The sequence below is a fragment of the Penicillium rubens genome, assembly GCF_028828025.1.
Source record: "Penicillium rubens strain IBT 27055 chromosome Unknown utg000003l_segment0_segment0, whole genome shotgun sequence".
Classification (NCBI taxonomy): Eukaryota; Fungi; Ascomycota; class Eurotiomycetes; order Eurotiales; family Aspergillaceae; genus Penicillium; species Penicillium rubens.
In genome coordinates this window covers 2,458,621-2,483,460 of record NW_026890601.1, presented here as the reverse complement: position 1 = coordinate 2,483,460, position 24,840 = coordinate 2,458,621, and the positions used below count along the sequence as shown (strand labels likewise).

At 49.3% G+C, this 24,840-nt stretch overlaps 9 protein-coding genes across 9 annotated transcripts; 2 read left to right on the top strand and 7 right to left on the bottom strand.

The window, feature by feature from the left end:
• Positions 1-290: 290 nt before the first annotated feature.
• N7525_007155 (mitochondrial 54S ribosomal protein uL23m) lies at positions 291-1,223 on the bottom strand (the record flags this gene model as incomplete). Its single annotated transcript, XM_002567681.1, has 3 exons — positions 291-567; positions 705-992; positions 1,111-1,223. 3 exons carry the CDS (start codon positions 1,221-1,223, stop codon positions 291-293), a joined length of 678 nt encoding a protein of 225 aa, XP_002567727.1.
• A 643-nt stretch (positions 1,224-1,866) lies between these two features.
• On the bottom strand, positions 1,867-4,065 carry N7525_007154 (uncharacterized protein; the record flags this gene model as incomplete). The annotated part of the gene is made up of 1 exon (XM_002567680.1): positions 1,867-4,065. One exon carries the CDS (start codon positions 4,063-4,065, stop codon positions 1,867-1,869), a length of 2,199 nt encoding a protein of 732 aa, XP_002567726.1.
• A 775-nt stretch (positions 4,066-4,840) lies between these two features.
• On the bottom strand, positions 4,841-5,344 carry N7525_007153 (uncharacterized protein; the record flags this gene model as incomplete). Its single annotated transcript, XM_002567679.2, has 1 exon — positions 4,841-5,344. The coding sequence occupies one exon, from the start codon at positions 5,342-5,344 to the stop codon at positions 4,841-4,843; it is 504 nt and encodes a 167-aa protein (XP_002567725.2).
• Positions 5,345-6,373: 1,029 nt separating this feature from the next.
• N7525_007152 (protein kinase RIO2) lies at positions 6,374-7,762 on the bottom strand (the record flags this gene model as incomplete). Its single annotated transcript, XM_002567678.1, has 3 exons — positions 6,374-7,395; positions 7,458-7,602; positions 7,700-7,762. The coding sequence occupies 3 exons, from the start codon at positions 7,760-7,762 to the stop codon at positions 6,374-6,376; spliced, it is 1,230 nt and encodes a 409-aa protein (XP_002567724.1).
• A 509-nt stretch (positions 7,763-8,271) lies between these two features.
• N7525_007151 (proteasome regulatory particle base subunit RPN1) lies at positions 8,272-11,264 on the bottom strand (the record flags this gene model as incomplete). The annotated part of the gene is made up of 5 exons (XM_002567677.1): positions 8,272-8,298; positions 8,351-10,663; positions 10,722-10,886; positions 10,954-11,018; positions 11,126-11,264. The coding sequence occupies 5 exons, from the start codon at positions 11,262-11,264 to the stop codon at positions 8,272-8,274; spliced, it is 2,709 nt and encodes a 902-aa protein (XP_002567723.1).
• A 585-nt stretch (positions 11,265-11,849) lies between these two features.
• Positions 11,850-13,980, bottom strand: N7525_007150 (uncharacterized protein; the record flags this gene model as incomplete). Its single annotated transcript, XM_061213924.1, has 3 exons — positions 11,850-12,991; positions 13,053-13,313; positions 13,359-13,980. The coding sequence occupies 3 exons, from the start codon at positions 13,978-13,980 to the stop codon at positions 11,850-11,852; spliced, it is 2,025 nt and encodes a 674-aa protein (XP_061068355.1).
• A 277-nt stretch (positions 13,981-14,257) lies between these two features.
• On the top strand, positions 14,258-16,719 carry N7525_007149 (mismatch repair ATPase MLH1; the record flags this gene model as incomplete). Its single annotated transcript, XM_002567675.2, has 4 exons — positions 14,258-14,359; positions 14,429-14,608; positions 14,655-14,921; positions 14,974-16,719. 4 exons carry the CDS (start codon positions 14,258-14,260, stop codon positions 16,717-16,719), a joined length of 2,295 nt encoding a protein of 764 aa, XP_002567721.1.
• Positions 16,720-17,778: 1,059 nt separating this feature from the next.
• On the bottom strand, positions 17,779-20,096 carry pps1 (tyrosine/serine/threonine protein phosphatase PPS1; the record flags this gene model as incomplete). Its single annotated transcript, XM_061213923.1, has 6 exons — positions 17,779-17,905; positions 17,971-18,027; positions 18,084-18,204; positions 18,262-19,155; positions 19,209-19,295; positions 19,355-20,096. 6 exons carry the CDS (start codon positions 20,094-20,096, stop codon positions 17,779-17,781), a joined length of 2,028 nt encoding a protein of 675 aa, XP_061068354.1.
• Positions 20,097-23,434: 3,338 nt separating this feature from the next.
• On the top strand, positions 23,435-24,541 carry N7525_007147 (glutathione S-transferase family protein; the record flags this gene model as incomplete). The annotated part of the gene is made up of 3 exons (XM_002567673.2): positions 23,435-23,446; positions 23,505-24,386; positions 24,437-24,541. 3 exons carry the CDS (start codon positions 23,435-23,437, stop codon positions 24,539-24,541), a joined length of 999 nt encoding a protein of 332 aa, XP_002567719.2.
• Positions 24,542-24,840: the final 299 nt, after the last annotated feature.

Sequence of the window (24,840 nt, the reverse complement as noted above, 5' to 3'; positions counted from 1 at the left end):
TGTGATGCGTTCATGCCAGTCAATATTGTGTCTATATCACTCTACATACGGTTTCAGTTCTACAATCAACTTACAATTCACAATATTTTTAAAGATTTGTGTGAACCTTGACCAGATCAGAAAAAGATGATACGCCATATTCAAGATGTATACAATCTACCCCAAGAGTATAATACACAGATCCAGTCAAAATGACATGAACCATAAGATAGAGCAAGAAACACCGATTTTCCCCAACGGGGAAAGAAAAAAACCATGAAGAACAATGCAAGGAATCACATCAAAACCGATTACCGTGATCCATGCTTCCGCCCCTTACCATACCAGGCCGGCAGCGTAGGGGCGCGGGCGAACGCACCATCCTTAGCCGCTTTGTGTGGCTCCAGACCCAGAGCCTTCCAGGTCGGTCTCCAGGTCTCCTTGTTCTCGAGCAGCGCCTTAGCCTGCTCCTTGTAGGCATCACGCAACTGCTGATCGGGCTCTTCACCCTTGTTGGGCTTGGGGTTCTCCTTTTCTTGTTGGTCGATCTGCCACTTCTCGGCCTTTGACCAGCTTTCGTGCTCCCATCTATTGGTGGATATTGGTTAGTGAAGATGTTCAGTTTGGTTGGAGGGTGCATGTGTAGTATGGGGCATATGGAAAGAGGAAAGACAAAGGAATGGAACTCGAAGAGGACGAGAAGGTTAAGGGTAGGCGTCACATACGGGGTGAGATCCTTCGGCTCCTCAGGGTACACGAAGGGCTCCTTCAATTCGACGGTCATGCGCTTCTGCGACTTAGGTCGACGCCACGGGCCGAAACCCTTGCCATCGCGCGAGATTCGTGTGATTGGTTGTGCCTGAACGTAACTGCGGATGCCGAGGACTCCAACTCCATACAAGTGCCATAGGTAGCTGCGGAGATCGAACTTGTTGAAGCTGAGGGGGACGCGGAACTGAGCGTATCGGGGGGTGAGATTGGGGGTTCGGACGAGAGCAATGCGGAATTGAGGTCTATTGGGACGATAAATAAGCTGGGATTCTTTTTTATTCTGCGGCAAATGCTCAATTGGCCGCTCAAATCTGTTGAGATGCTGTTTTGGTCGAGCAGAGTAAATTTTGGGCAACGTACAGGTACACGGGCTTGCCGAGTTTGGGCCATTCATATTTCGGGGGTTGCTGGACCCCAGCCTGGCTTTGTAGGCGGTGCAGGGCCTTCGCTTGAACACTGTTGAGACGCACCATGGCGTTGTTGAGTGGAGGAATCTGGAGGTTGGAGGTGCTTGCGGATCGCGTATCAAAACTGCTTTGGCCGATCTGGTCACGTGATCTCTAAGTATGCGCCAATAGGGACCACACAACACTCACTGTTGGACATTCAGTCAAGGGTCGAATTGATTACGCCTGCCTCTAGTATAGTAATAGGTTTCTATTATTAATAATAATAGGGGATTGTTAACCGCACCCCCGCCTTGGATCCTCCCCCCTTTGGATCATAACTGACTAACTAGTTAGTTACCCCGGGGCCTAATTACCGCCCCTTACCGCCTTCAGATTTTCACACCGCCTTCGTGTCAAACTACCCTCTGACACTATAGGGCGACAGCAGATACCTGCAACTTGTATGCAAACACATAGTAAAAATCAGTCACTTTTGTCAGCACCTATACCTACCTAGGTAGGTAGCGAGCGTATACCCAGCACCATCCTAGCACCGAGTCCTAAGACGTGAACGTGGACTTGGAAAAGGGGCCAAAAACACGCGCGTCGAGGGTGAAAATGATGGATATCAATGTATCGAGCACACTAATGCTCAATTCGACAGAAATATACGATTTTTTTCTGACCAAAATGCATAATTGCTAATCCAATAGTTAAGCACACTGCTTCATGTCACACGAAGACGTTTTGGATCTTCTGTCTCTGGCTGGCATAGCTGTCGTTTTGCCGGTCGTGATCGCTGCAACGGTCGACATTTCAGTGTGGAGCGGTGAAAATCGATGATCAATGCTCGGCCAAGTTCTTCATTCCAAAGGACATTGTCACACCGCAGATCTTCGTGAATGATTCCCAAGGCTTTGATTTCTTTGTTTGATCTGCGAATTTCCCGGCGGAGCCAAGGCGCCAGCTCCATTGATGCTGTGGTTTCTCCCCCCCAGCCCATCACGAGCATATGACGAATCTCTCCAGCCCCATGAAGAAAATAGATTTTTGCCAAGTCGATCGTACCTAGGAAAACAGGCACAGCAGACCCTTGGGCCTTGCGTAGGATTTGGTATACCTGTGCTTCGCGGGAGACTTCTTTCCACAGCCCTAGCGTGGTTCCTTTTCCGACGACAGTGTAGCCATATACGACACAAGTAAGTTTAAAAGGCGCACCGTACGCCCCGCAACCTCCAAGAGGTGTGCATCGGTCAATATTCTCGTCCAACTGTGCTTTTAGTAAACGCACCAAATCTTCTGAGGTAATCGGATGTTGGTGATCGTTTCCGCTTCGACGATGGAGTATCACATTTGGACAGCAGTCGTCTAGAACACCGCCAGACTGTAGTCCGAGTAGACAACGCTGCGTGCAAAATTGAGCATTGCGATACGGGGCATCGTTGCCTTGATTATCCCTAGGGTCCTGTTGACGACCTGCTCCTTGGGCAGATGGGGAGGATGTAACTTGGCTGAAGCCCCGTTTGCGGCCTGTTGCTTGGTTCGAATCGGAGCCTGATGAGTCTGGAGACTGCGAGCGATGCTGTACACCCGACGGTGCACAGCTGGCCTTAGACCTTGTAGGCACTCGGCGAGCTGCTGCTGCCGTTGGAGAATCCGGCGGAGATGACGGAGGCTCATAAGCCGAACTGGATTCCGGACTCGTGTACTCCAGGGATGTACTATCGGAGTGGGTAAGGGTCTGCTGTAGTTCTACTTTGGGAATCTGAGAACGAGTGTGGTCGAAACCGGTCGTCCAAATATGGAGCTTTGGTCGTATAGAATTTCGCCATTCCTGGCCACGCGTAGGTGAGCGAAAGGCCATCAAACATAGGCATAGAATTCGTGCAATAGAAGTCTCCGGTTGTTGGAAACTATCTTGATCTTCAACTTCTGTATCCACCTCGCTGTTAGGATCACATAAGAAATAATAAAGCGTGCTAGGATCATCATATGGAACACGGAGGAGGACACGGGCAATCCCGTTGGTCACGTAGGAGTACTCGAGCCCTTCCTGAATCATCACATGGTACTCCTGGACAATAGCGGAGCAGACAAGGCGCTCTGCATTGTACCTCAACTTCGCTTCCTTGTCTGTAGGTATTTTATTCGATTTGACCATATCCTTCCATAAGTCCATTGGTCGAAGCCCTATCCGAAGGGTTGCGACGGGAAGCTTATGAGGCGGCTTGTACTCGACAGTCGTGAGGAGAGTGGTAGTATTGCCGTCGACGCGATGGACGCAGAACTGGTCAGGTCTTGGGTGGGGTACACTTGGGAGGGGTACACTTGAGGATTGGCTGGCATCCGCCTCCATTATATCGTTATCATTTAGGAAATTCGTATGGTTACTAAACTGGATGCCATCCCCAAGGCCGAACTCGTCGCGAGCAGCGGGTAGTTTGCATAACTCGGTAACTATATCGTGGACATGTTCTTCTACGGCGAATCGCTCATAGGCTTCGAGTTCTTGCTCACAGCTTATAGGCTTACGACAAAGTCGTAGGCCTAATCCTTCCAACATATGCAAGGATGAGAACAAACGTGGCGCCCCCCCGGGTGTATGAAGGTGGTTGTAGACGGACCTGTAGAGCTCCGATAGTTGCGCTGGGCAGTCGGTCCAGTGTTCCAACCGTGTTGGGCAGTATTTCCCGGTGGGAAGGGGTACCTTCCCTGTGGTCGAGCGAGATGGTATCTCAGCCCTCAACGGTCGAGAGAGCAGGGTGTGGGAATGGCACAAGAACTCCACGAAATTGGTCGGTCGGGTGCGCTCTTCAGCTTGTTCCCGTCTCTCTTTCTCCTGTCTGCCTTCATCTTCAGCTTGCTTCCGCCTCTCCTGTTCCTGCAGATAAAGAGATTTGTAATCTGGAGAGCTGTTGGCGGCCATCGTCTTGGTTGAAAAGGTTGTTGTTGTTGTGTTTAACGTCCAGGGGAAAAGGTTGAAAGGGGGAAGCAATGGCTGGAGCGGCAGGTCGAACCAGCAGGCTTATGTCAGCTGACCGCGGCACGATGTGAGGTCTCCAAGACTGCTGAAATGTACTAGCGGACCTAGTCGACAGACAACCTGCTCTGCCCCGTAATTTGCTTTTCCAGCATAGCGTACGTCGGGCTCTCCTGCGGCAACGGTCTCTATTTCACTCGAATTCTTAAATCCTGATCGCCAAACATATTCCTAAACCGCCTCTCTGAACCGCTTCGCTTAAGCGGATACCTAATTGCCAGAATCATTTAAAGTACAGTACGACGTGCCCTCTATTGCAGTCTCTGCCTCCGTCATGACTTCTAATCTACAGCAGCGCATAAGGGATAGGAAAGACAGAGTAGCAGGGGCTATACATATACATAAGGTTCCCTTTTTGATATCCATTTCATATTTGCGATGGTTTGTGATCCACAGTCCCTAGATGTAAGGTCTCAGGCTCCTTGCGAATCCAGAGGTTGCTGGCGTCTGCGATACAAATGTAATCCTTTTACTGCACAGCATATTTCAACATCTTTAGAATGGCTTGGAAGGGTATAGACATCATAATCAAGCCACATTTGCCTTGTTCTCGGAGATTCAGCGTCTGCCAATGGTTTTCTGTGAAGTGCCCTAGTTAGCCAGATTCGAGAATCGATAAAGTGCCCTAGTTAGTTAGATTCGAGGATCGATAAAAGCGAACTTACTCATTGCTATTGAAGACATTAAAGCCGGTGGAAATAATAAGCATAGGCCGAGCAAGATCGGCGATAATCTGCTTGACTGGGGCGGCAGCAAAGGCTGATATCACGATCGATTCCTCGTCAATTTCCGCAAACCCTCCTGCACCGTGAGGTCCAACAATTTTGAATCCATTGTTGGTTAGGATCTTTTCTGCGAGCTCTGTATAATCCGGGTCCTGAGCAAGTAATGGCACTGTTTCATTGCCACGACAAAGTTGAGCTATAGTGATAGCCATCGAATGCTGGATTATACAGCCCGTCACATTTTCTATATCCGAGGTCTCATCCCAAGAGCCATGCTGCTCTTTTAGCCATTCAGGGGCGGAGCGGCAAAAATCACCGAGCCCGAAGCAGAGAACTTTCTTCACAGTGTTTGTACCGATCAAATCTTGGATTAAGGCTGCCAATTGCTTATAGGTCGTGCTATTCTGCCATAATAAGTCTTTCTCCTCAAAGACTTGCATAGGCTGTGCTATGAACCCTCGAAAGTTTCGTGCAGTTTGATTGCTCCAATCCACAATATAAGAGCATAGGTAGGTTTCGATTGGGCCGCTGGGTTGTGTTTTGACAAGTTGCCAATATTCTTGGTACTTGATATAGGGTTTCCTAAGGAAAACTTAGATTATAGGCTGAAATTAGGTCGGAAAACTTCGATTGCAGGCCGAGATGAGGTCGGAATACCATACCCACGTACGTACCAGATAGGATTCTGTACTTGGAACAAGGGATTGGAAATTAGGATTATGCTTCCATCAATCCGACGGACTGAAAATCGGTCCATTATATAGGATTGGCCCAATTGTTGTTCTATGGCTTTGAGATCCTCTCTCGTCCAGAGCTTGGTACCAGAACTGTACAGATCTGCGGCTCTTTGGCTACTGATCCGCCAATCCGAGCACCCGTAGTCGAGGGTGATATGCTCGGGTGATACGAACAAGTAGCTTCTCACTAGCTTCCCAACATAGCGGACTGCATAGCGAGTGAAGAGGACAAGCAGTCCTAAGGTACAAAGGAGCCGAGTGTAGCTGTCCAGGGCATATCCTGGAGCTTGTGGCATGGTCTCGTAGCTGCTGGTCGAGTAAGGGTGACGAACAAACCTCGTGGTGAGTTGTCGGAGGAAAAAGACCAAGAATTGGTTGGAAAGGGAGAAGTTTATTTTTGTACGAAGGTCAGAAAAAGAAAAGGCTAGGACTGAGCTGTGATATTCGATGGTTGATCGCTTTTGTGCATAGGCACGACTCCTACGCAAGAATTACTATAACTGAAAGTTCCTACTGCAGCTGGATGTCTAGGTGTTAGTCACGTCGAGCTCGTCACGTGGGATGTGAGAGCGACGGTCAGGTATGGAATCATTGTTATATTTTTGATATTTCTTTCCTAAACGGAGCGTTTATATATTCTAAAAGACATCCTTTGATAGGAAATTCTGCAACCTATATTACATGCTTTATTCATCGTAAATAGTCATTAAGAAAGCCCAAGATCATTTCCTTTTATTGCTCCGCCGATCCAGAGACTCGAAGTTCTTCCAACCGTTTGGTGCTGTCACCGACATCTTCGGAGTCCTTGGTCTCGTGGGCATCACTGGCATCCTCGGCTTCAGATCCGGACTCTTCCTCATCATCCTCATCCTCATCTTCATCGTCGCTATCCTTAGAAGCCTCTCCATCTCCTTTGACTCCCACGTCTGCCATATAAGCCTCGAGCTCACGGGCCATCTTGCGTGAGAAACCTGAGGCTTCAACTTCAACATCCAGACGTTTGCCGGGGTTCTTGAGGAGCTTCTTTCTCGCCTCGGCGAATGTAGGGCCCTTTGAGTCGCTCACAAAGTGGAACTTGCGCTTGAAGTATCGCTTGATACATTCCACATCACGGTCAAAGTACATTTCAGCGTTAACGTGGTCGACAGACACCATCTGCGGGAAATCAATGAGAACCGGGACCAGCCGGATATGCTCATCTTCCTCTTCCTCAGTGAGCTCTTTCCCCTTCATTTCGGGGTCTAGCTCTTCCTTGATAAGGATATTGAACTCGTTGAAATCACCATGGATAAGACCATATCGCGCAAGTTCCAAGATCATATTCATAAGCTCGGAGTACAGCCCAGCGGGGTCGGCGACTTTTGAGATTTGGCGCAGAGGGAAAGCATCAATTAGACTCATGACGATGGTGTGTCTGTTCTGGGCAATGGGCTCGGGGACGGAGAATCCGTTCTCGCGCAGAGCCTTCATGAAAGCGAACTCCTTCATTGCTGCCAATCGAGACATGTACATCCATGGGGCTGAGCTGCGGTGCCGTAGGTAGTCGCGGTTTGTCTTGACTGTTCGGAACGAGATACGGCCGAGACGGTGGATTTTCATAATGCGCTGCGCTCCGGTGCTATCGGCCACCACGATAATGTCTGATTCTTTTCCAACCCCGATTTGGTTGCCAACTGAATAGATGACCTTTGACTTTTGGTGCGCGTTCAACGCAAGATAATCCAATCCTCCGTATGCGAGTCGGTATCCGTCATCTATAAATCGAATACGTGTATTAGAGATAAGCTCTCAGAGCAGAAGTACATGAAATGCATACACTTGGCATTCTTGACCTTTGCGATCAAGTTGATTTTCGCGAGGTTTGAGATTGCGCGATTGACACCGCTGCCGCCTCGGAGGCCCGAAAGCTGTGAGATCAATGGCGTTGGGACGACCTCATGGTTCCGGCTGCCGGCTTCACACTAGAATAATCTACATGTTAGCTAATGAAGAATGCGCGATAGAATATCCCCAAAGAAAGAATATCGCGGGGTAAACCCAAGAGGGGCCGATAAGTACCGCTGCGAGAACTCGGAAATCCTCGGAGGTGAGGTAGCGAATAGCCTTAGCGTCGAGTTTCATGGCTGCGAGGAAATGAAGGAGCCTTTCGCTTTCTTCGAATTTCCTTGAATTGATTCGTTGAAGACCAGAACTTCAAGACGAGTTGGATCACTCAACGATGCAGCGGAGGAAAAAAGTTGATAAGGACCTAGCCCTAAGCCCTATTTCCTATCCGGGCTGAGAACCTTGATAGCTTCACCTTTACATGGATAGCATTCTGGGATGGTTATAATGTTGTAACCGGGTATCTCTCTCAAAATAGATGAATACAAGGGCCTGGTTCAGGATGAGTTCCCTTCTCGTACACTAGGCTCTACAAATCCACTGAGCTTCAAAATACCTACTGCATAGTCTACTTACTCATAGATCCAAGCAGTCGTAGAAGACAGACAGATAAAACTGTAAAAATAAATCCATGCTATTCTTCATTCGTTCTGAATACATTAGATCCAACGATAACCCGACCACTATACGAGTCCTGCTGGTTGCGAGCGATGGATGTAAACCGGGGAATATCTAGCCTAGCTTGCTTATTCGGGGTTTTCATAGTCCGGGTTCTGGAACATATGTTAGTACTGGCAATTTGCACTTGAGGTAAGTGATACGTACTTTGCGCAAGATGACCAAGCCTTCGAGAGTGCTGCTCAGAGGGATGTATTGCTCATCCTCAAGCTCGGCCCTCTCACCGTAGGCCAGGAGGACTGGCGTGCTCTGAGTCTGCCATCCAGTGATGGTCTTCGGACGACCTGCCTGGCCGACCACATCCACAGCCTGACCGACGCGGACGTTGACGGTGAGTGGCTGAAGGTCCTCATCGAGGGTAATAAGGAAGCGGGGGAACATGGCGGTAATGAGGAAGTAGAGCAGGTAGTGGTGTTCAGCGAGGATGAATTGCTTAGCATCGATGAGCGATACAAGCACAGTAAGCAAACCCGCTGCTGAGACACGGGAAAGGACCTGTCGGTCGGTGTGGAAGGGATTAAGCGTCATGGTACCCTTGCCCATGTGTAGGAGACCTTGGGCGATGCGAACCATGAATAGTGAGTTCTGGTCGCGGTGGTAGTAGCTGGCCAATTGCCGGAGAAGCTGTGCGATACGGGCATTGTTAGTACCAGCGCCACAGAGACCCATTGCGAAGATGGCATTAATGGCAACATCGTTGTCATTGTCGTGACTGTACCGGGACAGTGTGTCGTAAACCTTCATTTGTGGGTTGCTGGGGCTGATCAGGCCCATAGCCAGGGGAACAGCCCGGCGAATGTTGCTAGACCCGTAGTGCATGAGGTGACCGAACTGGCGGAGAATCATATCCTGTCCGACATCCTCGCCCATGGAAATGAGAGACAGACCGAGAACAGCATACGACTGAACAAGCTCATCGCCCTTGTTCTCCTCCTTTTCTTCAATGAGGTCATTGCAGATGTGGAGGAGCTCTTGTAGCTTGAGCACCGTACCAGTACCTGCCCAAGCGCATACTGAGGCAAGGACTGAAGTGGGCTTAGCCATGGGGTGGTCAACTGCCTTGAGGATATCGAGGATGACATCAACCTCCTCTTGACGGCCGAAGTACAGAAGTGCCAGACCAAGGGCCATGAACCTTGTCCACTTGTCCTTGAGCTGCTTCTGACGCTCCTCATCCATCAAGGTCGTCGCGATTGCCTCGCTAACTTGGTGGTTTGATGAACCAACAAAGATGAGACCCAGCGAAACTGCTGCCATGGCAGACAGCTGCATGTCTAGTGAGGCGTCCTCCACAATCGGGAGGAGAACCTCGAGCAGTTCTTCCTTGTTGGAACCGGCATATGCCAGACCAAGACCCATGATGGATGCAACTCTCATCGGCACGTTCTTCGCCTCAAGGTTGTCGGGATCACTCAGGAGGGCAAGGGCGGGGTCAGAGTCAAGTCGGACGCCGGAGTTTAGGATACCAATAGCGAGCAGTGCACCAGCCTTAACCTGGTCTTCTTGCGCGTAGGTGAACTTGTCGATCTTATCCAAACCATCCTCGACATCACGGTGTAGCAGCATACCCAGCGACGCAGTTGTAGAAAGCATGCCATCATCCTTGGTCTTCCACACCCACGGGCGCTTGTCACCCTCCACTAGCATCATCTCATCGTTACCAAAGCCAGAGTTGGCAAATGAGTTGACAAATGCGCTGGCCAAGTTGTGTCGTGCAGAATCAAGATTGGTGAGGCCGGCTCCGCGACTGCTCTCAAGATGTGTCTTGTAGATATCCTCCGGCATCTTTGGGTCCAGAATATTGAGTTCTTTGCCCAGAGACTTGAAGTGCTTCGGGATAGAAGTGTTGTTGAGACAATCAGCCAAGGCCTCTCCCTCCTCATCCTCGGCCGGGAGGTCGAGCCAGATCTGCTGCCGGGCGACAAGGAAAGCCATCTGTTTCTTCAAAGACATATCAGTCGTGGCATGGATATCACTCTTGATGAGCTCAGTGTCGTTCAACCGGATAGCGAGCACGATCGCTTGCGAAAGCTTGTTGTAGCGGACGTAGATCGCGTGGGCGGTTCGAAGGAATTGCTGATCTTCAGGGTAAGTGAGTAGATTGACCATGCTGACCATATACAAGCAGACTCGAGCATATGTGTTCTCGTCAACAAATTGAGGAATATCTTCGATGATTTCCAGTTCGCTCATGAGATCAACAGCATCGGCTTCAGCGTTATGACTCAGGAAATAGGGCACCAGCGACAACGCAAGGTCCACTAGATCCTGGGTATCCTGCTCTGCGTTCAACCGGTTCAGATATTCTTGTCCGATTTCCAGTGCGAGATGTCGGATATACTCATGACCCCAAGAGCCAAGGTCTTCCGATTTGGCCAACAAGCGGTATTTGATGGTTTCCAGTTTCTCTTCATCCCCGTAGGTCATTCCAAGCACAGACAGCATATCGGCCAACGAGTTCTAGGAAGGAGTCTATCGTTAGATATTGACAAAGCGATATAGGCGCCGGATAACTAACCTGCACAGGGCCTGGGGCCCATGTCTCGTATAGCCCTGCCAGGTCATCATAATGCGGTCGGAGGAACTTGAGAGGCTTAGGAACAGCTGTCATGGAGGAAGTAGAAGTCTTGATAAAGTTCTTGATTGCATCCAAAGCAGGCCCATAGAGCGAGGTATCGGGTTCCTATTGAGAGCAGAAAAGAGGATTAACGTCATCGTGCTATGCGCACGGGACAGGAGGGTGACTCTACCTTTAACCGCTCAACGAGCATCTCAAGTTCGCTCTTCAATTGTTGATCCTCTTCACTAAGTTCCTCTGTAGAGAAGCTCCGTCAGCATGTTGCCTTGAGTGCTACCGTGGAGTCTTGAGAGAAACCACATGCTCCGCTGCGAGAACCTTGGGATTGCCTTATCGCAACGTACCTTCTTGAGATGCCTCATCTTTCTTCTTTTCGTCTGCTGGCTTCTCGCCTTCGGTCTTCTTTCCGTTCAACTCACGAACATCATCAACCTTGCCCTTGCCCTTGTCGGCGGAGGTTGGCCGTTCGCCCTCGTTGGCCATTTCTGATGGTAGCTGGGAACCAAGTCGGGGGGAAATCGAAGCGGCGTGGGAGAGGTAGGTATCGCAGATGAGCAGAAGATGGTATTACAACGCAGAAATAGATGAAGTTCTGCAAGTAAAGAGTAATGCAAGTGGATTGTAAGCTGGTGATGGAGAAACAGAGCTAGGTCTGGTGCAGCTCCGGAATCAGATTACATAAGGTGCCAAGCCCTGCGGCAGGCCCTCGTCATTGTTTTGGACTTGCGATGCAACGACTTCACTTCTATGACTCGAATCCTTATAACTTAAGGGACAGAATGGTCTGCGGAGTTTACGTTCAAACGAACATTTTCATTTTATGGTTATACATAGAATAGTCCTCTGGGCTTTTGTTTTTACTACCTTTGTATACAACATCCAAAAACAGGTTGATGTGTTCCTACATGTAATGTGCATAGTATCATCTTAGACCGAACAGATCGGATTATTCGATGGTTACGTCGTCAAGAACATGTGCCGCATGAGTGGCCGACCATCCACGTGTATCCTAAACTTGGTAAACATGCCGGTGAAATGACACCTCAGATCCTGGATATCGGAGGGAGTTCATTCTTGAGTGCAAAATAATAGGTCTGGCGAGGGCTCATCAACCTCGCTATCTCTGGCACATCCTCCGTAATAAATTCGAAATTGCTGGGCGTATTCTTCGGTCTGTTGACTGTACGCCGCGGCTGTTAATCCCTCTCCGTCGTATGAAAGCAGAGACAAAGCATCAAGATCAGGAAGACCTGAAGGGAACAAGTCAAGCAATGGCATAATAGTTGATGCACGGTTTAACGGTTTCTCGGTGGACCCCAAGCCAGAGGAAACACCACCTTTCAGCGGCTGAGTAGGATCATGAATATTTTGAGTGCCTTCTTCGCCCGAGGTTGCGGGATTGCTGTCACCGAATTCTTCTGGGGGCTTATAGAGCTCGTTGTGTACTGTGGCAATCGAGGAATACTTGGTGCCTGGGAATGCTGGATAGAGGAGATAATATCCTCTGGCGCGGATCATCTCAAGCATGTGTTCCATAAACGCCGGATATTTCTCCGATATAAACTTTGTTTGGGGGGCTGTCGCGGATTGCGGAGTCGACAAGCGGTTAGCCATGAAGGAATGGAACTCCGCCCATGCATCACCGAAATATAAAGCTGCATTACTATTGGGGGCCTGCCAGAGGAACGAGGGAAGAAACTGTCCTTTCCCTTCAACGGTCATGGGCGGCGGAGTGAAAGATTGGCTATCAGCAGTAGGTTTTGATGACGGTAGTTCGAGTGAAATGCCGACCATCTTCGAGAATATACGCTTGGCTCGGGAAGACTGTTTGTAGTTCAGCACGGCAAACTTCAGGTAGTGATAGAAGGATGGTGCGAGCTCCGTCTGTGGAGATAGCAGAAGCAAATGTGTCATCTCAGGGTCCCGTGGATAGAACGACTCCACAGTTCGAAGCGATGATTCTGCTGTGTCCATGTCACGCGGCTGAATGTGCCGCCGAATAGTAATTCGGCCAGGAAGCTGGGTCAACCCGCCCAAATGTTGTAGAAATTGAAGCAACTGCGAGTCTACCCGCTGCGGGAGCTCTATTGTCAAGCTTGGAGTCGATCCTAAATAGTCGGCTGCATCCAATGACTGGATAAGCCTGATCAAAGATCCAGAAGATTCGGAGGGTGCATGCACCACCATTTCGATTTGCATATTATTCCAGGCTATTGTACTTACCATCAGCATTCCGGATCTAGCATATCAAAGAAGGGAGAGATGACTTACATCGAAGAGCTTCGCTGTCCAGTGAGGCTATCCACATAAGATCCCTTGAAGCAGCGGAGAGAGCAACGTGAGGGAGGGCATTTTCTCGGGAAAGGACCTCGACTCCGTCCCAGAAAAAGGTGTCTTCCCAGTCCCGACCCTGTGTAATGATAGCCTCGGGGCTGATGTAGAGTTGGATGTTTTGCAACCCTGCTATCACGGACCGCTTCATACGGCCATCTGTAGATTTGGGTGCATAGTCCGGCCGAGCATCTGTTGTCGCTAAGTCAGCAAAACGTGTTGACCATCAGAATCTGAATATCATACCGTGCCAGGTCATCGGGCATTCACTATCTCTGACTCTGTTGACTTCTTTAATCCCTTCAATCGAAACTTCCTCCTTTCCCATCAATGTGAAATGCACATAGTTCAGCCGTTGACCAGCCATCCGACAAGCTAGGGGCAAAAGATCCGACACACTGTGGAGACTTGAGGCTGCAAACACAACTGCATGGCTGGCAGATTTGCGTGAATACTTATGGCGAGGAAGAGAGTCGGCCAATTCGGAGAACTTGATCATCCCATTATAAGCTTCCCCATTTTGGTTCGATTCCGACACCTTAACTGGTGGCAAATTGCCCGGTTGTACAGTATCTGCCTTGGGAACAGCAGATGGCTTGTCTGAACCAGCCCATCTGGCAAGGGTTTCTTCTCGTAGCTTCGCGATCGCAGGGTCGTACCGATCGACGGCGGGTCTCAGGTCCGTCGGCATGTGCTTGAAGAACTCGTAGATGAGAACAAGCGCAATAATCACAAACAGTATTCGGCGAGGTCGAGGCATTGCTCGATGCTGCAGAGGCAGAAAACGTGCTCGATCAGATGGTCGATGGTCGTCATCTTTCTTTCCCATCTCTTCATCAGCCCGAAGGGGCATCTTTGCACGGCTCATGATGTGCGCCCGGAATGATCAAGGGCAAGCTCCGTGAGCTCCGTGGTTCCTTTTATGACATCGAAGCAAACAATAAATACAGAGAACAAATTCGACCGAATTGTTGCGTATTCATTGAAAGAGGAAGAATGAGAAGAGTGCAGCGGAGCAAACGATCTCCGCAAACAATGACGCTGGGCTCTCTTATCGCCTTATCGGATCTTCGCCTTTTCTCCAACTACGCGCAGTTCGCGATTCACTTCCCCGCCGAACACCTTCCTGACAACTGCAGTTCATGATGGAAGACAATATGCATATTGATCCTATCGATCAGCGCGGAACAAAGCGCGCAGCAGAGGAAGATGAGCCCCCGGAACCCCCTAAACCAAAGAAAATCAAGGTAAGGCAACGCGTGCACATGAGTCTTGTCGTATACTATCACATAAAGCAGATACTAAGTCCCAGACAGGCGTTGGATCCTGATGTCGTAAATAAAATTGCTGCTGGGGAGATTATTGTTGCTCCAATGCACGCACTGAAGGAGCTCATCGAAAACGCCGTCGATGCTGGCTCCACCTCAGTTGAAGTCCTGATTAAGGAAGGGGGTCTGAAACTACTCCAGATTACTGATAATGGCCACGGTATTGATGTAAGTTATCTTTGATGTTACAGGAGCCGTCTCTGACATTATCTAGCGAGATGATCTTCCTATCCTCTGCGAGAGGTTTACTACATCTAAGCTCAAAGAGTTCGAAGATTTGACCTCCATTGGGACATACGGATTCCGCGGTGAAGCTCTTGCTAGTATCAGTCATATTGCACATCTGACAGTCACAACGAAAACTGCTGGATCCAGCTGTGCCTGGCGAGCACATTACGGAGATGGAAAGTTGATACCGGCAAAGCCAGGCCAGAATGCAGCACCCAAGGCAACGGCTGGCCGAGGAGGAACTCAAATCACCGTAAGTTAAGCAGATGAAAATACGGCATGCTCTCAAGTTAATGAGGCCCAAGGTGGAGGATCTCTTCTACAACGTCCCGACTCGTCGGAGAGCTTTCCGCTCGGCAAGCGAGGAATATGCCAAAATTCTCGATGTCGTTGGCCGATACGCAGTGCATTGCTCCGGGGTCGCTTTCTCATGCCGCAAACACGGAGACTCCGGTGTGAGCATCTCGACTCCGGTAAGTGCAAATACGATCGACCGGATCCGCCAGATTCACGGCAGTGCTGTGGCGAACGAGCTTGTTGAGTTCAAAACCGAGGATATGAAGTTCGGATTTCGCGCTTCCGGCCTCGCTACGAACGCCAACTACCATGTCAAGAAGACGGTGATTCTACTTTTCATCAATCACCGCGCAGTGGAGTCGACTGCTGTTAAGCGTGCGGTTGAACAGACTTACTCTGCCTTTTTGCCCAAGGGCGGCCACCCTTTCGTCTATCTTGATCTCGAGATCGAGCCTAATCGCGTTGACGTCAATGTACACCCGACAAAGCGTGAAGTGAATTTTCTAAACGAGGACGAGATTATCGAGCTTGTTTGCACTGAAATCCGATCCAAGCTGGCTGAGGTGGACTCGAGTCGCACATTCCTAACACAGAGCCTCCTACCTGGTGTGCAGGCGATTGAGTCGATACAACGCGATCAAGGCGCTCCAGTCCATGAGGGTACAGCAGAGGCAATAAAAGCCGGAGCGACGCCCAAAACACCAGCAACCACAAAGAAACCCTACGAAAACAACCTCATCCGAACAGATTCCAAAGTTCGCAAAATCACAGCAATGCTAGGCCCAGCCGCAGCCTCACCCCGCGACCCGTCGAACCCAGAAGCACCCACAGAAACCGACACGCCAACGACATCAATCCTCGACAACGGCCTCCAATACGAAACAACAGATCGCCAACCCCTAAAGATCGCCCTCACATCCGTCAAGAGTCTCCGAGCCTCCGTCCGCTCCGAAATGCACAACACACTAACAGAGATGTTTGCGTCACACACATACGTCGGGCTAGTCGACGAGCGACGCCGACTCGCAGCCATCCAATCAGGCGTGAAGCTATACCTAATCGACTACGGACTGGCATGCCACGAATTTTTCTACCAAGTCGGCCTAACCGACTTCGGGAACTTCGGCGTAATCCGACTCGACCCAGCGCCGAAGTTGGTAGATCTACTGAAAATCGCAGCGGAATCGGAACGGCAAGAGCACGCCGAGTCCAACGGGGAAGAGGCCGATTCCATCTTCGCTAATGCACCGGAGATGATAGCACGCACGCTCATCGACCGTCGCGAGATGCTGAACGAGTACTTTTCGATGCAGATCAGTCCCCACGGAACCTTGCTGACCATCCCCCTGTTGCTGAAGGGGTATCTGCCCGCGCTGGCGAAACTGCCTCGGTTCCTGCTGAGGCTTGGGCCGTATGTGGACTGGGGTAGTGAAGAGGGTTGCTTCCGTACGTTCTTGCGTGAGCTAGCTGCTTTTTACACGCCTGAGCAGCTTCCGGTTCTATCGCGGACTGTTGTACAGGACGCATTGGGGGAGTCGGCTATGCAGGGGCCGGTGGTAGCCGATGGCTCCGAGGTCGAAGACGACGACGAAGACGCTTTTGTGAGGGCGCGTCGGGCGCAGATGGTTCGTATGTTGGAGCATGCTGTTTTCCCGGCTCTGCGTGCACGGTTGGTTGCCACGTCACGACTACTGCGGGGTGTGGTTGAGGTTGCAGATCTGAAGGGGCTGTATCGGGTGTTTGAGCGCTGTTGAGTAGAGGCTATCGTATGATCATACAGTTGTACTATACCGATTTATATTTATGAATGACGAATATCTGTCTGCTTTTCAGGGACATTCCTGGGCATACATTGGCCATTCGTAATCGAGTCCGGATACAGGTTGCGCGCTTGACTTGGTATGTATTCACGCAGATCTTACAAGGAATCTTTAATCGAATCGAAAATTTGCGAAGCCCGGACGAGATAATAACATTAAAATGATCAGCAGACGCGCCTGTGATCGTCGAGCTTGTGACAACGCCAACCCTAGATAACACATAGTCCAAAGCCCAATGGGGAGGGCCTGAGAGAAGAGAAAAGAGGCGCGACAGAAATATGGAAACAAGACCGCAAAGGAATAACAATTCAAATGGATATGCATGTTGAGAAACGAATAAGTATCTTTTCGAAAGCTCCAGTTCAAACGTGCAGCGTGGCATGAAGACATAACCCTGAACAGGGCGAGGTGTATCATGAGAAAATGCTGGTAAATGATATGGGCGGAAATAACAGTGCAAATCCTGGATTGTTGGATGAAACAGAAATAAAAGAACAAAAAGAACAAGGACTAGAAATCGAAAATCGAAAATTGAAAACAGAAAGACAGAATAGGGCGAAATCAAGAGGTAGAATCAACAAGATGGGCTGGCTAAGAAGAAACAAAATATCGGGCCAAACAGAGACAGCAGAAAGTCATTGCATGGTGTATGATGCGTGCAATATCTCCCATGCCCTGAGGTCTTCCAAACGCCGAGCGCCAAAGATCATTCAAGAAGTCGTCTCTTGTTCGTAGAAATCGTGCAAAGTCATTGTATCGTAGTGTAGTATCTCGCACATGGATGAGGTGGGAAAAAAAAACACGCATTAAGAAGAAAATAGGTTTGGTGTCCGGGCTGAATGTCGTCCCTCGGGAAGTTGGTAGAGAAGTGATGTGAAGTGCTTTCAGCGTTTGCGCTCGCGGCAGGAATGACCATTGCGTAGTATCCAATGACCCGTCCTTATAATCCTGACCATGTGGATTTGAGGTGGGCCTCGGAGCTCGAGGCTACTCTTAATGCCTCGAATAGGGCTTGTTGAGCAGAGCTATCTCACGCGCAACAGTTTCCCATTCAAGCTCTCGCTTGATGGACTGGCCTCGCTTTTCCATTTGATACTCCTCCCATTGAAGAAGTTCGTAGCTGCGGATAAGTGTGAGCAGATACCTCTTTTTATATGTGAGGGTAGAAGAACTCAGGAGACTTACACAAAGCGAAGATGAGGTTGGATGATGACGTTGAGTCGCCTTGCGCGGACAAAGCAGCTATTATGAATTAGCATCATGGTCCAGCTAGACGACTTCATTGGAAATTAACTTACTATGCACGCGGGAAAGAGAGGTTTTTGGACGCCATGACTTCAGCGATGCAAATACTTGCGGATCGAGAAACACCGACTCGACAATGAACCAATGTGGCCGTGCCATCGCGCTTTCCTTGTTCTGCAAAAGAATTAGCATAAGGAAACTGCAATGACGCAACAAATCTGGAGGACCTACCAATAAAGTCCAAACAACGATCGAACTCCTGACATAAAGGATCAATGCCATTGTCTTGGACATTGTCAATGTACATCAAATTATCAGGGCCCCAGTTGGCGCGGTCCGCATCTGTCCAATTGACAGCCTCGCCAATACTGAGCACACGCTTGATCCCAAGTTCCCGCAGAAGCTCCGGGTTGTTCGCGTGATTCAAATTGCCCAGATACAGATACGGCAGGATGCGACTAGGGAAGGAGCCATCCATGTTGTGAAACCAATGCGGATCCCCGATTTCCGAGGGGTCCGTGGACTGGGTCGCGGGGCTTTCCTGCAAGAGACGTCCTTGAATATGACATAGGAAAGCAACATCTGTTGGATAGGCAAAGAAGTTGCGTTTCTTATCGCAATGCAGTCGAAGCCAAGCTTCATGGGCAGGCACGCCCTCTGCAAACATAAAGTACGCCACTGCCAACAGCGAGCTTTCGGTATAACCGTCCGCGCAGTGGATGAGAATCTTGCGGGGTTCCCCGCTCGATTTGGTCATTACGACATCTCCGTCAGTCTCAAGCTCTTCCGAGGAAGTTTCCGGGTGTGCAAGGTAGTAGATCCACCTGATAGTGTTGACAATATCCTCCACTTCCCGTGTGTTCCCTGATGGAAGCACGAGAGATCCCGATGAGGGAAACTCTAAGCGCTGGGGACCACTTTCTATCTGTTTGTCGAGCATTGCGAGGAACCGTGGACCAGGGATGTTTGCCATGTCGCATGTCTCGATTAACAGGTCATAGCCCTCTTCCTCTGGTGATCCAAGAGCTTCAATGTGGAAGGACTCCGGAGTAGGCCCGAGCCAAACATTACGCGAAATCTCGGACGCCTGGGACATAGTAGACATTTCCAGTCGCTCCCATTGGACTATCAAATGGTTAGCATAAACTCTAGGCGCGCCAAGGTTCCTTTGAAGTTACCGAAATCCATAACTTGGCCTGTCGGTAGACCTCTCGCATCGATGGCAATGATCTCTGGATGCTTCTCGGCCACATTGGAAAATTTGTCTTGGGGAGTATATCAATTGCTAGTCCATTAATGCGGGAAATAGGGTAGAATAACGAACCGGCAAGAATGAAGGTGTTGTACGTCGGTCGCTCCTCCAGGGGATCCATTTTCGTTCGCCATAACCGCTGCGCCTTGGCAAACTGGTGCGCTAGCTCAACAAGCCCGGTATGACTATTATCATCTTCGGCATAAATAACAATATCCGACATCGCTGCCAGCTTCGCAGTTTGAATTTGGAAGTTCCGGACGGAGAAACCCTCGGGAGGATCAGCCATCAAGAAATGGGATGACGGCGCCAGCACCTCATGAGGGCTTACGGCGCCCTTGATGCGCGACTTGCTCAAGTCACCTCCAAGCTTTACCACGGTGAGGCCTCGCCAGCACTTTGGGGTGTGACGTGCGTGTCTTTTGCGACTTGTAAAGAATCCCAGCTGCAAGTGGTTGTCTCGGTGCAACCCATGGAGCCAAGGGAACATCAAAGATGCATCTGGCAAAGGTTGTGAGGCTCGATGAGCAATTGCCGCTGCTAATTTGTCTCCGTCGATGGCATATACAGCGGGAGACGACGGTCGTCCAATGCGCATTGTCTCATCTGGGGGAGACAATAACGAGGAAGGCTGATCGCTAGACCGGGACACGGAGGTAGGCTGAGATGTTGGAATAGGGCCCGTAGGGCATACTGGGATATGTTTGTTCGGGATAGGACTTGATCGTCGGTTTATGGTCAAGGCTGGGGGAATAGGAGAGGCAGGAGGGGTCGAGTGGTGCAGCGCCTGCTGCTGAACTAGCACAGTGGCCATGGCGCCTGACAAAACGCGTGGTTGAGAAGTAGGTGTGATATTGTGATGAATATGGTAATGTCACTTTGAAATGGCAACACTTTTGAGAGTTGAATCAAATGACGGTTACATCCTTTGTAGTCGAGATGTGTTGTAGTGTACCCAAAGCAATGGTAATCTGACTCGCGAATGATTGCAAGCACAGCTACACAACAGTTGTTAGCAGAATTTCCTTAAGCGCGTCGCAAGTGTGGGCCAGTGTAGTGGAACTTGGACAGTCGCAAAATGTAGCAAGTAAATAAAGAAGGATCCGAGTTCAGGGGGAGGGGATCATACAATACCAGAGATAAGGCAAGGGGCGAGGAATGGAAAGATAAAGCCAAGTTGGCAGGGAGGGACTTAAGATAAATGCAAGAGATGCATCAAGTAGATGGACAAGGAGAGAAAAGAGAAGTGAGGTGGAGAGCAATTGAGGGGAAGATAACGTGGGACAAGATCTGACGAGTTGTGTACATGTACATTGTACAGGATGTACCCAAGTGAATTCTATTGTTTATACATTTGTAACAATACATGTATGCATTTTACTGGAGGATATCTCATCATCATCACTTCTCATCATCGTCATCATCCCCAGATGGTCCATTAATTCCAGTATCCACAAGCTCCACCGCCGCGGGTCATTATCCGCGTAACCTTGTATACATGATTTGATGATGTATACATCGGATACCTGGAGATTCCGGCATTTCCCCTTTCTGAAGGACAGGGATTCTGACCACTTTTCTCTTAATACCCCCTAAAAAACAACTTTTCCTGCAAATAGCGGACTGACATTTTATGTGGCCAATCATCCAATGGGGCAGACCCCGATGACGATGAGATTTCCTACCGTTCTCGGCCCTTCCAAGGTTGTCTGTGCGTCTGGGGAGGGGTTTTAGGTAAGGCGCTTCTCCTCTCTCCTTCCTCAAATGCCTGGGGAACAAAGGACTTATCACCCCGCTCCAGAGTCGGGATCCACATCGGATTAGAAAGTCCTGCCAGCCGGAGGTCGAGCCATTTCGTGTCCATGGATGACAAAAGTCAATTTCTCAACCCAGATATGGGAAATCCACGGGTAATTGAGGATATCACACCGGGGCATATATGTTACAGCCTTACGTCTGAAAGGAGGGTATATTACTAAATCTCAATTTTCGGAACTGTCCTAAAACATTTATATATGTGTAATATGTAATGTGAAAAAACCAATCAGCATATTACTCATTCGAGACGTCGCCTAGAAGTACATATATCCAATGTAACCTATACAGGGTTGGGACTAACCCCGGATCGCCACTGCGATCCACTCCAGGTGGGGGGGCATCAACGTTAGATATAGTAATATGCCCAATAGTAGACAGATGCCTAATCCCAATATCCATCCCCGAAACAACACAACTGATCTTGTGACGAGGATGTTTCCATGCAGGTGCCCAAGATTTGAACATACCTAAGACCGTCACGCCAGTGCCTAATAACAAGCCTAGGTATCTATATGTAGGTATGCCCAGGTCCCAAAGTTTTAGGGTGGCACAACAGGAGATTAGTCGGCTTATCTTTTCCCTCGCGTATCGCTGGACCTTGGGACCACACAGGAGAAACATTCCATGTCAACCCTCATTGGCTACCCATCTCCTGCAACCAAGCCAACAGTCACAGAAGTGGGCCATGTCAGGTGGAGCGCCGTCTTAAACAATCGGACAACTTTCTGCAGATCCTGCCTCGACTCCCAGGTCTGCAGATCTCGAACATCATAGACATCATGACTGGATGTATACATCGTTGAGTCGGGTTGATGAAATCTATGTCTACAACTTTGACTTATCATTAGGTATGAAATATGCCCCATGCAACTACCGGGATAGCATACATATTCTTGGTGGTGTTCCTGAGGTAAACGCGACCAAGTCGGCACCGGGATTTGGGGATATGGGATGACTATGGATACTCCATGCACCAGTCGGAATGTGCAGGAACTGCACATCATCGGGCAGAAATAAAATAGGCTGTCCTAGTCTTAGATCTGACACAGCACGTTGGCTGCCACAGGCCCAGTTAGGATATCTAGTCTACACGGTTCTTGCTACCGAACAGGGGGTTCCATTTCACATACTAGTGGAGCCATATGGAGATCAGGTCTTAGGCCTGGGGCACGGAGTTATGCATATTGGCTGTGCCATGTGCCGCATTGTTCACGTGTTGAGTATCCTGGGCTAGATAGGCCGCTTATCTGACTTGGGCATAGCCTTCTGTTAAGCGAAATTCAACGACTAAAAGCCCAGTTTCTTCAATCAGCGGCATGAACAACGACCTAATGAGGGTTGTTTCAGTGGTCCATGCATAAGGGGCCCTGTCGTGCCAGGCGGGTAGCTGCCGTACCTTGTTTCCCTCGCGCTTGCGAGGTATTCCTTCCACAGTCTGGTACACAGGTCTAGATTCGAATTTTCGAGAACTGCCTAGTCTTTATTGGTGACGCGCGGCAGACTCAGTTCATGCCTGCATACATAGGGAACCTGACCGGTGTTTGCATTTTCCCACACGCTGGGCTGCGGGTGTTGAAACATTGGGATGTGGTGGTACCTTATATGTGAGCAATATGACCGGTGAGCCATTATCCAGCCCAACTGGTGTAAATATCTCCCATGTGTTAACCAAAATTTACGTTTTCAGCTTCTTCATTCATTGGACCGTCAGCCAGGATACATCGAGGATGGTGGACATGAATCGCTCCCGCAACGAATAATATGTATTTGACCCTCTTGTCTACTAAGATTCGTCATTTGTTAAACAAACTCACATTGTCCATAACAGGTCATTCACTTCGTTCACGCCAACTAGATACATGCATCCTCAAAAATCTGTGTTCAATCACTTCGGCATCAATTTCGGGAGCTTCCTTAGGAAGTCCAAAGTGTCCTTGTGGAGCCACTGGTGTATAGTATCATGGCCGGCACATCAGCGCGTGCAGTTGTTGGAAGGGAATCGACACGGTATAGACGCATACTTGCACTTGTTAATGCTTTCTGTGTAATCCACCGTCTCTTTGCAATCTGCTTATGCGATGACGACCTCGGGATGGATCCGTGCCGCATTTGTCAGTATTTGTCAGCCGCCCCATAAGGTGACGTGCCCTATCTTCAAATGTCGCATTTGATGCCACTGCCAGTATATGTTGTATAGAAAAAACTAGATTTGACACTCGAATAAATAGTTAGTCGGAGTAAGGTAGAGCTCCCAAGTTATCTCACTCTTCACTTCCGAACTTCGCATCGAAACCATCCGGCATCCGACAGGTCTGCGTGGCAGAATTTGAAGCAATGACAGACCAAGTGAGCACGTTACAACATCCCTTCTAAAGCACTAGAAGGGACCAACTAACTCTCAAAGAACACAAAAATCTACAAACACGCCGACTCAGACGGTCACTTCCGTCGCAAAGACTCATCTTTCCGCTCCTGGATCTCGCGCGATCCATCGGCCGAATTCCCCGCCGAAAAGGACCGCTATATACTATATATCACCTACGGCTGCCCGTGGGCACACCGCGCCAACCTCGTACGTAGCCTAAAAGGCCTGGAGGACGTGATTCAAATTGCCGTGCTAGATCCGGAACTTGGTCCGGAAGGATGGTTCTTCTCTGGTCGTAATGGATCCGATCAAAAGGATCCGGTGTACGGATTCAAGCTCCTCAAGGAATTGTATCTGAAGGCCGATCCTCATTATGAGGGCCGGTATACGGTGCCTACGCTGTGGGATAAGAAGAAGGAGACCATCGTCAACAATGAGAGCAGCGAGATTATCCGCATGCTGTACTCTGAATTCGACGAGCTCTTGCCGGAGGCTTTTCGCGAAGTCAATCGTCCCGGGGTGGGATTGTATCCCGAGCATTTGCGCGGCGAAATTGATGAAATGAATTCGTGGGTTTACCCATTGATTAACAATGGCGTTTACAAAACAGGCTTCGCCACCACGCAGGCGGCATATGAGGAAAATCTCTATCCACTGTTCGAAGCTCTGGATCGTGTTGAGGCACATTTGGGTCAGCCCGAACACCAGCCGTTTCTCTTTGGTGAGTGTATCAGCGAAGCTGATATACGTCTGTACACGACGATTTCCCGCTTCGATGTGGCGTACTACTTGATCTTCAAGTGCAATTTGAAGATGATCAGACATGATTATCCTCGTATTGATCGCTGGTATCGTCGGCTGTACTATGATGAGTCGGAATTGACTCGAGGGGCGTTTAAGAAGACGACATATTTTGATGTTGTAAGTGCACTCGCGTTGAATCGGGACTTTCAAAAGCTGACTATATGCAGTACAAATTTGGATACGTTGCTGCGCTTGGCAGGAAGACTGGTAATGATCAATTGGTGGTTCCAGCTGGCCCTATTCCCGATATCCTGCCTCCAGAAAAAGAGTAGAAATTCTATGTTTTGGGGCCCTCAGAGTTAACCCGGACTGACTATTAAATGGACGATAAATTTCCACGAATGCAGTCATCCAAAATCAAGGCATCACTCATCACACAAAAGAGGTAGAAATGCGTAGGGAATTACATCTTTTCTGATTTCTCAAGGGAATTGGCGTCGGAGATAAACAGTGACGTCATTTTCTTGCTTCTTTCCCGATCACCGATGAGGCTATTCGAAGTAGCAGCCACGTCACTTGGAAGAACTCACCTGGGCGTACTATGCCTTCACTCCTACAACTTTCAACTTCT